Raw genomic sequence first — 16864 nt, 5'->3', positions numbered from 1 at the left:
AGATGCTGAAATATATAGAATTCTAAATTCTGTTACTTTGTGTAAAATGTCTACATTCCAGCTTGTTGTCCCAAACTGTGAATTAAATGCCTAAAGATGGTTTTATATATTTAATCCCTATAACAGTCACTGTCGTTTCTCATTATCAAAACTTTCTGTCCTATTTAAAATGTATTTGTCTTGAATACATGTCATAAGAAAGTGAAAATCCAAGTATTTCCCCTCTTCTGAGTTGCTTGGGATAAAACTGCAGGCGGAACAATAGCATTCATCCTTACAAATTATAGCTATTTATTTTCTGTTGTTTCTAACTTGTATACAATTTCGATACGTTCTCTGTATAATTTAGATCATCAGAATACTCTCAATAGTTTGGTGAACTCCGTAAACATGAATTTCTCTACTTGTCAAGGGAGTGGGGTAGGATAAGATAAGGTTGGTAATGGCCCCCTCTGGGTTAGTTTTGGTTAGTGGAAAGACGAGATGCAGCCTTAGGAGTCAGCTCTGCCTGCTGGCCTCTCTGAGATACAGATGTTTGGCAGGAGATGAAAGTAGATTCCATTGTGCTGTCCCTTTCCAGAAGTTCGACTTGGAGTATCAGAATGGTGTTTCACCCTGGATATTCCAGGCATATTCCAAATTAATTTGGATTGAGTCTGCATCTAGTGCATGTGGTCAGGCTGCAGGATTTCACTAAAGGCCCAATTTGCATACAGAGCAACAAAGGGCAGATATGCACTTTGGAGCCAGATCTGGCAAGATTTGTGGCTGTGTGAGAACCGCTGCTAAGTCAGAGACACACTCTTCCAAGAATCCCAGTGGCCACGAAGCAATTTCTTATCCTGCTTGACTATAGGGTTAGGATCGGATCTTTATAAGGACTGAATAATAACCAGGTGAAGTGACAGTGTTAATCATAGAAACATCTATAGCAGAAACAACCATATAGCATCAGACTTGATTTCTTCTTTCTTAGATATTTTAAGATACATATGAAACAACGATATTTTGAGTATCTTGTAAGATACATATGAAACCATATTGAGATCTTGTAAGTTCCTGAACATGTTTACATAAGGGACATGCTATAATGACAAATATGGAACATGTAGGGAGTAGTAAAAGCCATATCATGGCCCTAAAAAATGCATACAATGAATATAGCTGTGGCCTTTTTCTTCTGGCATTGAAGATAAAATGGGATTAATTAGTGGAGAATTATAGTTGGGCTATATCCAAGATAAAATTTAGCATGGAATTAGTTAAGATGGGGGCGGGTTGAAGTAAAATATTACTTAGGACCTACAGTGTCTTGGAAGTTCATGTTGAATTTGGGAGCAATATCTAGGTCTTATGATTTGAAGATCAAGCATCCAGTTTAAATGAAACAAACAAACAAAAACCCACTTCCTACAACTAGTATAAACCAAGACAGATTTTAAAAATCTATATTTTTTGCAATTTCTAAATGGTGATGGTAAGGATACTGTATTTGGAAAATAGAGCCCATTCCAGAAGAAACTATGTAAAAACTTTTATAATGAATAATAATACTTCATATTTAAAACCAACCTAATATAAAAGGTATATAACACAATGTTATAAATAGCAGCTTCTCAATTAATATTTATTGAATTAATAGAAGAGTAAATGTAAAACTTTCTAATAAAAAGCACAAGCATTTTGGCTATAAGACAAATAAATGGGGTATGTAACAATGAACAGTTAAGTATATTTAAAATTACAGAGCTTAATGAGGGGCTACTTGAGTCAATCAAGTCACATCTTTGGTCACACACAATGAAAGGAAAACTTATTTGTATAGTTCAAATTTTGGTAATCAATGGCGCTCATAAGGCATTGAGCCAAATGCAAAAATACATTTTTTTTTAACAAAGAGAAAAAGAAACAATAAAAACAACATGAAAAGAAACAAATTTAAGATATGCATCTTCTTTTAAAAAGAGGGCTGATTCTGGATAGTATATGTGAAAGAGCAAAAGGATATTAAGTCCCATTGAATGAATGTGACCTTCTTTTTTAAGGTCAATTCTAAATAAAAAAAATTTTCCCCAAAACACAGATTATTTCTTCACACTTAAATTCAATATGCTACCCAAACATCTCCAACATTTTTAACCTTATTCAAAATTCAAAATATTCATTCTGGCAATAATTTTCTACACTGACTTTGAGTATACAACATAATGTACAACAGAACGTTACAGATAATTTACAAATACCTTCAGTGTATCCTAACAAATAGAAACTGCTAATTTCCATGACATACAGCATGTCAGAAAATATCAGTAAGAATAATAATAAGGTCTAAAAACACAAGCTACTTTTTTTCTGACTCACTGAGAAGCTTAAGCACTACAGGAGTTCATCCCAAATATGAAGCATTCCAAGTTTAAATCTCATAAGGAAAAATCACTGCACAGCATTAGTTCCCCAAAAAAGATCTCCCTAAAATGAAGCTTTAGTAATTAGCCACACATGTGCATAAAATAAGCAGCTAAAACAACTGGAAAGATGTTTCTCACAATCTTTTCTTGTTTGCTTTTTTACCTTTCAACATTCAGATATGATTTTATTTTCTCTCTAGGTGTGAAACATTCCTACCAAATATATTTTTCTCTAAGAGGTAATACGTCAATGAAAAACAATTGCAATTTGTAGTTATGTGTTTTGGTTGTGTTTGTTTCTTTTAAATGCTTGGAGCTCCAAAATGCCAGTTGCTCAATACAGCATGCTCTGCACTGACCCATTTCTAAATATGGATTTTCTTTCCCTTTGCAAGTAAGTGAGTAGTATAAGCACAAGTGACAAATTCTAAACAAACTTTTACTCTAATAAATCTAGGGAAGAATGTAAGTTATAATCATTGCCTTTTACTCCTCTCTGTTCCAAACATAACAGATGAGTAGTTCTGATTATACTGTTGGTGAAATTATGCCCATATCACAAATTGGGAAAGAAAATAGCGAAACGACATTTAAGTTCTTAAGTTCTTAAGTTGGGTTTTCATAACAAATCATAATAGCAGGTCTTCCTTTCTCACTATACCATAGAAATACGCCCCAAAGTGGATTGTGATATGAAACAAAAGTTTATATGTCTCTGATTTTTTTCCTTTCTTTTGTTCAGTACAAACTAAGAATAATCATTTAATGCTTTCCTAAAGGATAAATAGACTTTCCATAAAAAGTGCACTGAAATTATGGGGTAAAGTAATAATAAATGTACTATTTGTTCAGAATCTAAAGAAATTGAGTCCCAACATGTTTTTCATTTTGATGCATATATTATTTCATATTAGTCCTCTTTACCCACTCCCTTGTTTCATTAAATAAAACATGAAATAGACCTGACAAGCATGATAAGTCTATACTTGTTCTATTTGATTTTTCAGAAATCCAGAGTGGCAAATAAACTATTTCCCTATGCAACAAGAATAGAAAAAAAAAAAAAAAAAAAAGCTTTATCAGTTCTATTGACTTTACAAACACATATCCCTAAAACTTGTAAGCTCAGAAAAGTCAAGGGTACCATATCCATCTCTGTAACCCAACATCAGAAAAGTGTCTTGAACACAGTAAGTTCAAAAATATGCTTCCAAATAAATTAGGAATTATTATTTCAGGAGGGAAAATGAGATATAACTGAGAAATTACGCATTTACGCATCATAATTTACACTGATGGTACATTTAATCATAAATCTTAACCATTTTATCCCCCTTTTTAATGTCCTTCTACTCAACTGAATTTGCTTTCAAAAACAAGTGAGCCTCTAAAGGTCATCTTCTTTTGTAGCCCAAAATTAATGTTAAGAAGCAAACATTTGGCACTTAATTTTCGCTATGTAACCTAATGCCACCACTTTAGTTTTCTCACAAAATATCACAAAAAAACTGTAATTATTTTTCCAAAATGGATTTGATTTCCTTATACTACAATCCCAACTAAAGAAAGAAGGAAAGAATAATGTTATTATTAAGTAAAATTATCATGCAAATGCAAATAGACCATTGGACAAAGGATGTCAAGATTATAAAATTTCAGTAAATTAAATGACTATTTTAAAGCAAATTTTCTATTTGTATTTTTTAGTTAATTGGAATTTAGAAGGAATGGAGTGCCTTATTAGAATATGTCAAAAATATTTTAAATGTATTTTAATACAGTGGACTGTAATACTATTGATTTTTCTTCCCTACCCAGAACATTTTTTCATCCTTACACATCTATGAAGTGTTCCCTTTCTATTGGGAAAACTGTTCTCTACTCCATGTGGTCCTGGTGAGGCTGTCAATCATTAGCCCTCTCTACCTTGCTCCCAATCTTTCATCACAGGGGTGGGCATGTTACTCAGGCTGGTCCAAATATGTTTGTTAACTATGTAATTGTTAGAGGAATAAGCACTTGACTCAACTGAGTCAATCAGAGTCCTTAACTGGGACAGAATATACTGATGCCCAGAGACAACAGCTCTCTCTTTCCAATGGGCTTGCTAATTGAGGCCCATGTAAGCTGAAACACTTGGCAATTACTTTCAACAGCCACTCATGGGAACAAGGAGAGAATGAGGCAAATAGAATCATAGGCAAAACTTACAAAGAGAGACCTTAAGAACATGGACTGGTTCCCTGGATCTAACTGTACCTGAGGCAATTTCCTCCTCTGGACCACCCAGTTAGTTAGATAAGCCCACACCTCTCTTTTTTTTTTTTTTCCCCTTAAGCTAGTATGAACTTGCTTTTTGTCACTTGTAACCAAAAGTCTTAATACAGTGGAATATAAATAAGAGGATAAAGTCAAAATAATATGGAATCAGAAGTCAATTCAAAATAAAGTATTTCCTGGCAGAAAAAAGGAGTTGATTTTTTTAATGCTTAAACACACCATAATTATATTTTAAAAATATAAAAATATTTTCAAGAAGCATGGGTTTTATTTATTCATTCATTGATAAATATGAATTAGGCAATAACTACTAACCCAACACTGTATTAGGCAAAAAAAGGAGGAGGTGGGAAATATGGTCCCAACCTTCCTAACCATTAATGTGAAAGATGTTATAAGGAGACACCTTATCTATATTCAGTACTAAAGATCCTCAGATAAACGGAAGCCCAGAAGAATCTGATGCACGGTGAGCCTCATGCTACAGCCCGTCCTTTTAAAAAGGAGTCCTAGAAACTGATTTCCAATTTTGAGTAAGTTGTACCAGTTTGACTTTTTTTTTCCTGTGAATATATCTTTATAGTTAGCTCAGACTTTAGGTTTTTCATTAAACCATAATTTTATAAATAGACATTTCCACAACTAAGCAGTCAACATTCATAGCAGAACCTGCTAAAAGCATTTAAGCTAAAGTCTTATCAGAATGTTTATTAGGTACCCTCTTCTATGAAAATGATTTTCCTGTAGAGAAAATGATTCTACAATGTCTTCTCATTCCATTAAAACATAGACACCTTTCTTAGATACTTTTTAAAAATAATAATAACAACAATAGGTATTACTGAGAAAAACAACTTGGCTCCAAAGGTCAAATGAAGCTTATATTTCCAGCACTATGAATGAAGTTACTTTTTTAAATGTATATTTTACTTTTTTCAGTAAAAAAGTAAACAATCTATTACAGTTTTATTTAAATTTCCTACACGTGTGAGTGCTCATTCCTTTCCTATTTAGGCTCCTTTACTTCCCCATTAGGCACTTAGGAACTTTGCTGCCATCCCCTAGGATGCAGTGTTCTTAATTCTTTTGGATCAGGGTTATTTATAAAAACAGCTTCACAACTGATTTATCTCTTATGCTTAATATTTTTGAGGTGTGCTATCAAAAACAAATTATGGAAATAATTGGAAAGAGTAAAACATCTCATGGTCTTGTTTTTAGAAAAAAAGGAGGGGCTTTTCCACATCACTTTGATTTTTATTCTTTCCCTGTTATTCACTAATCGTGGTTTTGTTTTATTTTTAATGTTCTCTTACACAGCACTGCCTTATGAAACACTGCACTAGAAACCACATGGTACTCACAGGTTAGTCTGACCTATCCTAGTTTGAAGACAATTTTATTTTCTAATAAAAGTTCTACAATCACCTTTCCAAGAAACCAAATATAATTGTTTAACAATTCTAAGATCTGTGGAAAACAGAATTATATCCTTGTGTTGGTGGGCAAGGGAGAGGAGAAAGAACAAGAGGAGGAAGAATGACTCAATTCTGCAGTTTTCTGATTTGAACATTTCCCTGGATCTCCACTTCCCTCAGGGACATCCCCCACCGGGATTTCTTCCCAGGCCCAATTCACCTTCTCTCCCTGCCCTCCTGCCCAATTCCACTTTGTCCTCTAACACTCCGACCCCTCTGTGAAAACAGCGTTCACTTTCAATGCTTCTAGATACTCATATTATCAGGGTTGGAAGGCCCAAGTTACACTTGACTGCCCTCTCTGTCCTTTTTATCCTATATCCAGTGAGCTCCCAGGTTCTATTAATTTTTTAAAGCTTCCCACATTTACCTTTTTATTTCCAGTTTTCACAGCCATCACAATTTTAACAACAACAACTAGCATTTGCCAGCTAATATTTGCCAGACGCTTCAGAGCCTGGCTCAGAAAGATCAAACAGTTTCATACCTAGAGGTTCAGCCCCACCCTGTTCCTGACATAATTCTGACCAGGGCAGAGAATTTATTAATTGCTTCCCTTGCAGTCCTTGACCTAGTTTTATTGTGAAAGACCTAGAATCCCAGTGCCTGAAATTAGCCCTAAGGAACTATAGTCCATTGGGCCTGTGGTTTCCCCTTAACAAAGTAACATTTCTACTTTGAATCACTACTTAGCACCACAAGATCCCCCACAAGAATTGTGGCTCTTTTTTCTGAATGGAGGATTCTGAAATTCTACATAGCTTTTGCCATGGGAATTCTGAATCTTCTTTTCCAGTTGTCGGCTGGGTCCTAGACCTATGCCCTGAGAATTCGGAACTAGGGCACAGCCAGATACTTGACTTTGCGCAGCTACACCATCTAGAAATCCTTGTTGTTACGACCCACTTGCTAGATTTGATCCTTGCACATATCAATACCACCCCTCTTTAGACCTAAGTCATTGATCATTTAGAATGTTGGCCATCTCTCTCAGTGGACTACCCTACAGAAGGATCAATAATGCCATCCTACATGGTCCTAGCTTCCAGCCATTCGTAGTTTCCTACCACATGTTTTAAAGTCAGCCCCTCTGAGTTAGATCCTTCTTAATCATTATCTAATTTAATTCACAAAACGATTCACTGATATAGATATCATTATCCTCATTTGACTGATGAGAATTTTAAAACTCAGAGAGATTACACTATAGGAGGTACACAAGGTCACATGGCTAGGCAGTGGCAGAGTTGGAACCCACACTCAGGTCTTCGTATTTTCCAATCTCATATCGTCTTCACTATGTTAGGTTTCCTTTCACCATGTTTCACAAGCACTATTGAAAGAGACATAACACAGCTTTTCATCTTTCAAATCATCCCATACATTACCATAAGCATATTCTACCTGAACTTTCACTGTTATAAATTTCATGCTCTAAATTAATCTTCCATGGTTCCTCAACTACTTGTGCAAAAAGAGCCATTTCACCACTCAGACATTTGAGGGTCTCCATAATCTGGATCCAACCTACCTACCAATGTTTATCCCCCATATCATTCCACCATCCAAGCCAAACCCTCCTGTGCCTTAGCCATTCAGCCCAGGCTGTTTCTGAAGTTCTGTGTTCCTTGTTTCTAATTAAATCTACTCCAATTGTCAGAGCACAGTTCAGATCCCACCACAAAAAGCCTCCCATGACTTCACATAACCAAACTCATTCCACCTCTCTGCCAACGTTACTCTAGCCATATTGGTATTTTAACACAAACTGCATGACAGGATTCCTTTTTATCACATAGGGTGACTCACTGCAATTTCCCTTTTCCAAATTCCCACACTTTGTAATTCTCGCAGGGCGCCACCATATTCCAAACCTCGAATCGTCATTTTCCAGCCCCTTTAGAATAAAGAATTTGTCTTATATAAGTTTGTGTCCCCTCTTCCAAGCTTAATACCATGCCCTAACATAGTAAGAGCTCAATAAATGAGGAAATGAAAGAATACATTATACAATGGGAAAAGGAGGGTAAAAAAGAGGAAAAGGTTTTCACCAGTACCTCCTTGAGATAATGAATTCTAAACCCTCATATATGCTAATTAAGAGTAGAGGTTAAACCAATAGTACAAAAAAATGTTATGTACGTATCATGTTTGCCGGGATAGAAATCTAAAAATTTTGAAATGATACATTTCCCTCCAAATAAAATAGAGCATTAAAATGATTTTCCGAATCAAATAAATTTTAGAAAAGGTATTAAGTTGTTAATATTTTCATAACAAAGGCCTTTTAGAGTCCCTTGTTTTGAAGTTATAAAAGTTAGAACTACTATAGTGTTTCTTCTTTTTCCAAAAAACTATAATGAAGAAAGGCTCCAAAATTAAACTCTTATCCTTGCTGATTAAAAAGTTGATTCTAAACAAACTATGCCTTAACAAAATGTGATGTCTTTTACAATAAGGGGACCAGACCATCTAGGTCACTGGATTTTAGTGGGCAGGGGAAGGGAGGACAAAGAAAACAAGAAAACCATGTTATCACTTTTTCTCAATTAAAGATTAACTTCAGGGAAATTAATGCACTGACAATTAATAAGGCCAGATGTATTTAAATAACTTCTAGCAGGAAAAATAAATTATCAATCAATTTAGCAAATATTTTGCCTTCAGAGTACCAAACATCTGAAAGATTTAAATTTTCTGATTTCTTCCATTTGCTTAGCTTTGTGTAAATACATTCCACAGTACCATGTTACCCATTAGTTTGGTAAACCATAAAGAACAGAGAGAGAGTCTCTTCTCTCAGCTCTTACCCTGAAATACACTATATGTGTTTAAATACCATATATAATTTTTAAAGATATGATGGTACTTTGTAAATATAAAGGGTAATTCAAATTTGAGGCAGAAGTACAGCTTTTGTATATTACCAGAGGGGGTACAATCTCTGCCTTGAAGAGAGATAAAGTGCTTGATTTAGTGCCTTAAATTTCTACAAAGTGGGCAGAAATCCCAAGCTATTATCATGTTGATAGAAATCTCAACCATTAGTGAGATCAACTTTGATTGTAATGCTCCATTTGTCTACCTGCCTACTCTCCCAAGTTACTGCTAGGGTTTCTCCAGAGTCTGGCTTCGCTCAGGATCACTTATAACTCCTTTTGTGACAAAATAGCTGCAGTTTAACTATAATGAGATGATAGCTATACCCATCAGCCCCCTCCAGATGAAATTCAAGAGGCTTTGTTCATAATGTGTAGCTAAAATAACGAAAATTTGTCTAAGTTCATGCTAAATCTTTCGACATAACATACTTGAGCTAAAGTCCATCAAGAACTTCAGGCGAGAAACACTGTAGTTCGAAATTCCAGTCTAAAGTTTTCTTATACAAATTTAAAAAGTGAAATTGAACAAATAAATATAATAAAACAATAACAACTTTATCTCCTCCAGTAGTCAACTACTAATTCTTTGAAGGAGATATTTGTAGTCATAACCCACAAAAAGAGAGTTTTCAAAAGCCAGTTAGTCACCTGGAGAATTTTGAATTAATCCTTTTATATAGAGAAAAAAAAAATTGCAAAGGGGAAAACCCACAGAGGTCTTTTCTCCTTCCCAGTATAAATATAAAAATAATTACAAATTCCCAAGTACAATAAAATTCTATTTAAAATACAATACACTGATTTGTTTTTTACAGGGTCAAATTATCCTCCCTTTTGCATTGTCAATACATTTTCCTATATTGTAAAACAAATCACAGTTGTAGAGTATGTACCTAGAATCCACCTACAAAAGTATTTATTACTTTTTTACACTGAATTTTTTTCCTGAAACTAAACACATATGTAAACTCCTAAAATAATTGAATCTCTGTTCCATTCTGCACTTATATTTGGCCTGTCCACTAGTCGTACTGATATGTTTTAGAATCAAATTGTATGTTTTTCCTGAAAAGATCCATTTATTAAGAGGAAAAAAGTCTACATACTACCAAAAGCAAATTCAATAAATCTCACTGTTTCTGAAAAACATGATTTTTAAAAACAAGTTTTAAATTCCAGAACCAAATGTCAGAAAAAACCTGAGATTTTTTTTCCTTCAAGAAATACCCAAAGATTAAAGAAAAAGCTTTGGCTTAGAGAATATATTCTAATTCTAGGTTTTTAATTCTAATAATTCTAATACTTCTATTTTAGGATGTTGTTTACCAAAATATCATAAATATTTAATAGCAACTGCTCCTGGTGCTTCTAGCAAAAGGCAGTAAAACGAAACATAAACCTCAGCTGTGAAAGCCCAGGAGTTTTGCTTTGCATTTCATCACTCCACTTCCCCATACCCTGTTTAGGATGGCCCGGATTCTAATGATCACCAGAGGCAGCTCAACTGAATTCCAAACAGAAATATTATGAGCTCCAGTGAAACTATTAATCATTAAAATGGAAAGAACAACAATCGCAGTCAAATACTCTGCCACCCGTTCGAGTTGCCTGACTGATAGCTAAGAAATACCATATTTGGAGGAGGAAGCAATCACACATTCCAATCCAAATTTTTATTTTACTCTTCTATAAAGCCCATAAAACTTTCAAGATATCAAGACAGTGAGGAACTCCATGCTCAAAGCGTGCTCTGAGACTGCTTATGAAAATCTTAAACTTGGAATCACAAACCCAGGCTCACAGAGCTCAATTTGCAAGAATTAATACCAAATCTCACTTAACAAACAAAATCCAGATCTTTTACAATTTCCCTGCATTTGCAATACCCAACAAACTTCCTTCTTAACTTCTTTCTTCAAGATAATGACCCACTGAACTGTATATCAAGATTACTTCCTATAGTTTAAAATATATCTAAAATTACGAGCCTTTCCTGACCCCAGAGAAATACTCACAGAATTAATTATTCCTTTAAGAGCTTGAAATCCACCTTTGACAGGGAAAACTTGTTCCTTAGAATCAGCAATTCTTTCGAGCTTTAGAAAAAGGAGGAAATTTTAATTGAGAGGTGGTTGAGACATACAACATTTTATACACTTCATTACATGTCAATTACATTCACCTGAAAAATTACACCAGAGGATTAATTCACTGTCAGGAACTGAAGGTGATGGGACTAGTGTTACTCTAAATGCATCACAAAAAAATAAACTGAGATCAGGCACAGCCCCTTTACACTGGCATCAAGTTTCAATTTCCAAACAGCTCAGAGTTCTACTAGCTGTAAATGTCATGAGACACAGGAGTCGCAGTCACACTCAACCAAATATTTAAATGTAAAATCATTTTGTGAGTGGGAAATAAATTTAATACATAAACCCTCAAAGATTCATGAAAAAAAATTGGTTCTTTAGGGAAAATTATTAAAGATTTCTCCTACACAGACTTCCCAAATCCCTGAACTCCTGAGTTGAGTTTTCAAACTAAAACATTTGAACAAGACTTGTCATGATAATCTTGTCAGTTGAGTTAAAGAAGAGGAGTATGCATATTGTTTTAACCCAACAGCTTTTCCAATATTAGTTCCTTCAAATGGAATAAATGTTCAAGAAAATTAGAGCTTTGTCTTCAGCTTGCTTAGGTAATGAAGCCTGTCAAATTCAGACATTATTAACCCAGAGCTCAAGACATGGGGCCATTTTTATAGAAAATCTTTAATGACTGATTTGAGTCATAATAAGTCATCAGTGAAAAAAATCTGATAAACTCTCCTTAAGACAGTTATGTGATTTAGATTAAAGGCTGCAGATCTGCTGGACTTACTTGAGCTTGTTCAAAGTCAAGGACACCAACACAATAAACTCTAGCCCCAAGGGACCTGGATATTTTTGCCTGTTGAGAGAATGAGAGAGGGACAGAGAGAGGAAGACAGAGAGGTGAATTATTCAAATGTCAGGCTAATACATGCAGAGACATACAGCAAAGTACACTGGGGTGTAAAGAACAGTTTCAGTTCAATACTCACCTCTTTCTCTGCATATGATGGCACCAGACCATCCAACTTCCCATCTGTCAGAGCAATTATGATACTGGAGGTTTTTAAGCCTCCTGCTTTCTCAATTTGTTCATTTGCCTGAAAATGAAGAATAATTGTCCAACTCATAAGTTAATCTTAACTTTTAACCAGCATGTTCCATCAAGCTGAATTTTAAGTCTGACAAAATCAAAATATTATGAACTGGCTTTTAAAACAGGGTATTTTGTGTTAACTATTTTAATTTGAAATATACATATATTCACATTATAGAGTAGTTAGTATAGGGTTTAAATGATAAAGATTTTAGCCTTGGCTGACTATAACCACAAAGAAAATGTGGTTCTCTGAATATAGCCATAGAGAAAATGGAAAATTCCATAAAAGGCAAAATGCCAACCAAACTTTTCTTATCACCATGGTAAATGTTTTCTATCTGTCTTATCCCTAGAACAACTAAAAGCATTTTTTTTTAATTTTAAGATAAACATGTAATGGGGTCTTTGAGTTTTACTAGAGAGTTATAATTTATTTCATTACAGAGTAAGAAAACATTCTCTCCCATACTCATAAATGTAAAAGAACTTACTAGCTTTAGTCCTTCATGGATGTATGTCTCTCCTACGGGACTAACACGTTTTAAATTGTCCAAGCCTTCACTGATTTTGCCTCTGAAAATAATATAATATCAAATTAAACAAAAGAAAAATGAAGAAAGATCATCATAAGCACCTCTCAAAAAGCATGGCAGTTTTGCAACTAAAGTTTCTTTAGTAAGAAGGAAAGGAAAGAACATGGGCTTTGAGGGCAGATAGCTCCTCATACTTTTTGTCATTTTAATGAGTATTTAACAATATCTGTATTGTAACCATAAAAAATAAAAGTACTAACAATGTGAAATGTCTTGAAAAAGCCAGGCATATTCTAGGCATTTTGAGCTGAGAACAGATATCTTCTATCACATTTGTTTTACTAAATGCTGAGGAGTAAAACATTTTCCTGCATTCAAAAAAAACAAGGATGGAGTAGGTCAACTTAAGTGAAAAAGTATTTCTGCAGCACTCACCCCACCCCCCTACAAGTCAGAAATCTTCTGTGTTATCTGCAAATTCCTAAGGCACGTTACTTAACCCTTACTTATGGAAATTAACATTTCCTATATTTGTCTCCCAAAGTCTCATGATCTAGTCACTTCTGTGGCTTCTTCTCACCCATCCAGATACCAGCTCATTCTCTTGAATATTCTAGGTACTTAATACATATTCGATGAACAAATGAAAGAATAAATGATTGGATGGATGAATGGATGGATGATAATGGTTCTTGACAGAGACAATATAAATGAAAAAGAGGAAAAATCATAGAATAATCTTTCTCATCATGACTAATTAGCTGTCTCAATGGAGTATGTATAAACAAAGTATGACTACAATATTAACAGCTATTTTGTGTGTATAAGTAAAAGACTCATTTTTCAGGTTTTTTAAATATAGATTCCAGACACCCCTTTGAAAATAAATCACAAGAATCTTAAGACACAAATACAAGTGTTGCAAAAACAATCCAAAACAAAGTCAAATTTTCTTTTTAAAATTAAAAGATCTGGAGAGATCTGAAAAATATTATTTTCAGAATTTTAGCCTTTAAATAGAAGCAAAAAAAATATCTTTCTAAATAAAAAAGTCATGATATGGTAAACTGAAGTATAATGCTTTAAATAAAACATGAAGAGCATCCACACTCCTGAGGATGATAGATTAAATAATTAACTGTAAAAAGTATATTATCTGAACATCAAGGAACCTACTGGGGTCACACACAAAATTTTATATACATATATATATTTGTGTGTGTATATACATATATAAGTATACCATACACATATGTGTATGATATGTATACATCATACACTATTAAAACAAATGTCAAAAATAGTAAAAAAAAATTATTCTGTCATCTGCAATGTGTGTTTCCAATACTTGAAATAAATGAGTCATTCACCAGAGCCGCATTCACATTTTTAAAGTAACTTATTGATTCTATTTTAATATTGTAATGAAAATTATTATCAGACAAGTTCTCCATCTCAAGAAGTTTCCAGATAACACAAGACAACTTTCACAGTATAATCCTAATCTTCCTCCTTCCTAATTCAGTCGTCTCTACCAACCCATGTTGATTGTCTCTTAATCCTTGGTTTAAAATCTACCTACTCTGAACCTATCTCTAACTTCAATGTACTCTTTTTTCGAAGGTGCCGCAAACATATTCATGTTCAACTTTTACTACATTGAATAATTCTGTTTCTTAAAAACATTCTACTTAAAAATAATTTAATGAATTTAATTTAATTTTTTTACTTCTTAACTAGACTGGAAGTTTACAGTGGACTATCACCATGTCTATTATTTTTAATGTATCCCCCAACTCTGCGCTAACTACTTATTATGATGCCTTTTACAAAGTAAGTGTTCAATAAATTTTTCAATCTACCATAGGAAAAAAATTCATAATTCCACAGATGATGGAGTAAATTACATAATTTATAAACTTGTTTTATCTAAATATTTATGTTTTAATATCTACAGAAACAACTTGAAACTGATTCTGTCTGAATGCAGATAAAAACCAAATATTTGGTACTTCACAAAACTGAGTGGCAGCATGTCCTCAAGCATTAACGTTTGCTGCCAAAAGAGAAATGAAAAAGACAACTGAAATCCAAGTTTACGCAAACAAATTTTGCTTGGTGAAAATCACCTTCTCCATTCAGTTCAGATTCAGCTCATCATTACTTCTGAGGACCAGACAACACCAGCAGAAGACTCTAAGCTGAAAGAACTTGCCAAATGTGGGATTCAGAGTGTTTGGGAAGGTAGGTCTCTGATGGCTCATTTCACTGGAGGAAGCAGAGCACCTCTTGCTTTTCTATGTGTACCTATACCTGCCACCATAATATTCTAAGCTGCTCTGAATTGCATCATTACTTTTACAGCTGCAGAGTCATAAGAGGAAAAGTGTTCCTTGCCCATAGCCAATAACATCAACATACGTTGAGTCCTGGTCTGTCACTTTCCAGAGTAACTACATAATCTGTCAGCCTCTCCTCCATCAACAAGTGTCACCAAATGGGAAATGGAAACGGAAACAAGATAGGGTCTTTGGAGGCTCCCAAGAAACTAAAAATAAGTTCTAAATTTCTCTATTAGTAAATGGTAAACTAAGGGGGAAACAAAATTATGTAGCAGGTGAAAAACACAACTCATCCATCTATACTGTGACTTAAAGAAAACTCTAAGGGAAAGCAAGGGAGAAAATGATAAAAATTAAAAGAAGAAAAAAAAATGGGTATGTTAAGGAGATCAGCTCCAATCCAACATCATCTTAGAAGATCAGCTTCACTGAGTCTTATGGCTTCAGGGTTATCTTCAGCTACGAGGAACAGCAATATCGAAACTACTTTGGTGTTTGTTGTGAAGCTGTCGTTAAGGGTGCTGCTCAAGACACACAAAGTCCCCTATGAGGTCACACAGCAGAAGTTTCTTTGCCATCCCTGAGTGATCACTATATACTTCCTCCTTTCTGCTAACTACAGCTATGTAAACTGTTTCTTGCCCTATCAGGAACCCCCTGATAAATTTCTTACTCATTCAGAAAATTCTGCTAAGTTCATATGGTTATCATATTGCTACACCCTCTTTTCCAAGATCTTAAATTTTCTTTTTATATGTTATTAATTTTCTGCAATGTTATTATATTCTGTGTAGCTTCAAATACTTTTTGGAAAGAGGCAGAATTTAAACAAATAAAATAGGATATGAAACTACTGTTTTGCAGTTGTTGTTGTTTGTTGTTGCTGAACATCAGGGGACTAATCAACTCTCTTCTTGACTTTATAACTATGTTGATTGAAAAGAGAGAATGAGGCAGGGGGTGGGAGGTGGAGACAAAAACACAGTGACTCATTTTTTTAATCTATAAAATTAACACTTTCAGCTCTGTTAGTATCTCTCAAGTTTCTCTGCTGAGTAGGGAAAAGAAGAGATAAAAGGGAAGAGGCAGGACAAGTAGACAAGAGAAGGGAAGGGAAGGAAACCACAACTGCCATGCACTGTGCCACATCAAGGGCTTTTCTCCATCCATAGAACACTTGGGACTGCGGAAGGTGTGCATGATGTCATAACTAAAATAAAGATGTATTTTATAAATAGTGGCATAATAAAATGGTTGGCAGAAAATTCTGACTTGCCCAATGACTTGCCCAACTAGCACAATTAAGGCATAATTTTAAGTACCTTCTACTTGTGACTAAAGATATACATTTATAAATATATCTGTATATTTAACCTGAACTTTTCAATGAGCATCATCTTAACTTTCCAGATTTTAAAGCTCTTTCCAGGTTTCAGTCAATCAGTCTACACACATTTGCTGAGCACCTACCACATGTGAATGCTGTGATCCTACACGGTGATATGAGAATGACTCATGCTTAGTCCACAGCTACCTTTACACCCATCTCTACAGATGTAGTGTCGTTCTCCCTCGAGCTGGATGCTGGGATCATCTGAAGGGCTTTTAAAAAAAATCTCTTCTGGACTCTAATGGAAGAAATTCTAATCCACTTGGTGTGTGCTGGGGTCAGGGTATTTTTTGGAAATTCCCCATAGTATTCTAATGTGCAGCCAGAATTAGGAACCTCTGATCTAATCTAATTTTAAA

The 16864-nt window shown here is 34.4% G+C and overlaps 1 protein-coding gene across 2 annotated transcripts in view; it reads right to left on the bottom strand.

The window, feature by feature from the left end:
- The window catches only part of ANTXR2 (ANTXR cell adhesion molecule 2), a 163546-nt gene that overhangs the window by 132487 nt on the left and 14195 nt on the right, over positions 1-16864 (bottom strand). For both annotated transcript variants that reach the window (XM_004280165.4, XM_049709391.1), the window contains 4 exons: positions 12732-12813; positions 12134-12241; positions 11932-12000; positions 11064-11144 (listed from right to left, as the gene is read on the bottom strand). In XM_004280165.4, coding sequence (XP_004280213.2) covers positions 11064-11144; positions 11932-12000; positions 12134-12241; positions 12732-12813 — 340 coding nt within the window. The remainder of the gene's footprint in view (positions 1-11063; positions 11145-11931; positions 12001-12133; positions 12242-12731; positions 12814-16864) is intronic.

The sequence above is a fragment of the Orcinus orca genome, chromosome 4 (genome assembly GCF_937001465.1).
Source record: "Orcinus orca chromosome 4, mOrcOrc1.1, whole genome shotgun sequence".
Taxonomy (NCBI): domain Eukaryota; kingdom Metazoa; phylum Chordata; class Mammalia; order Artiodactyla; family Delphinidae; genus Orcinus; species Orcinus orca.
Note: the sequence above shows the minus strand (reverse complement) of the source record. Positions and strands in the feature narration are given on the sequence as shown.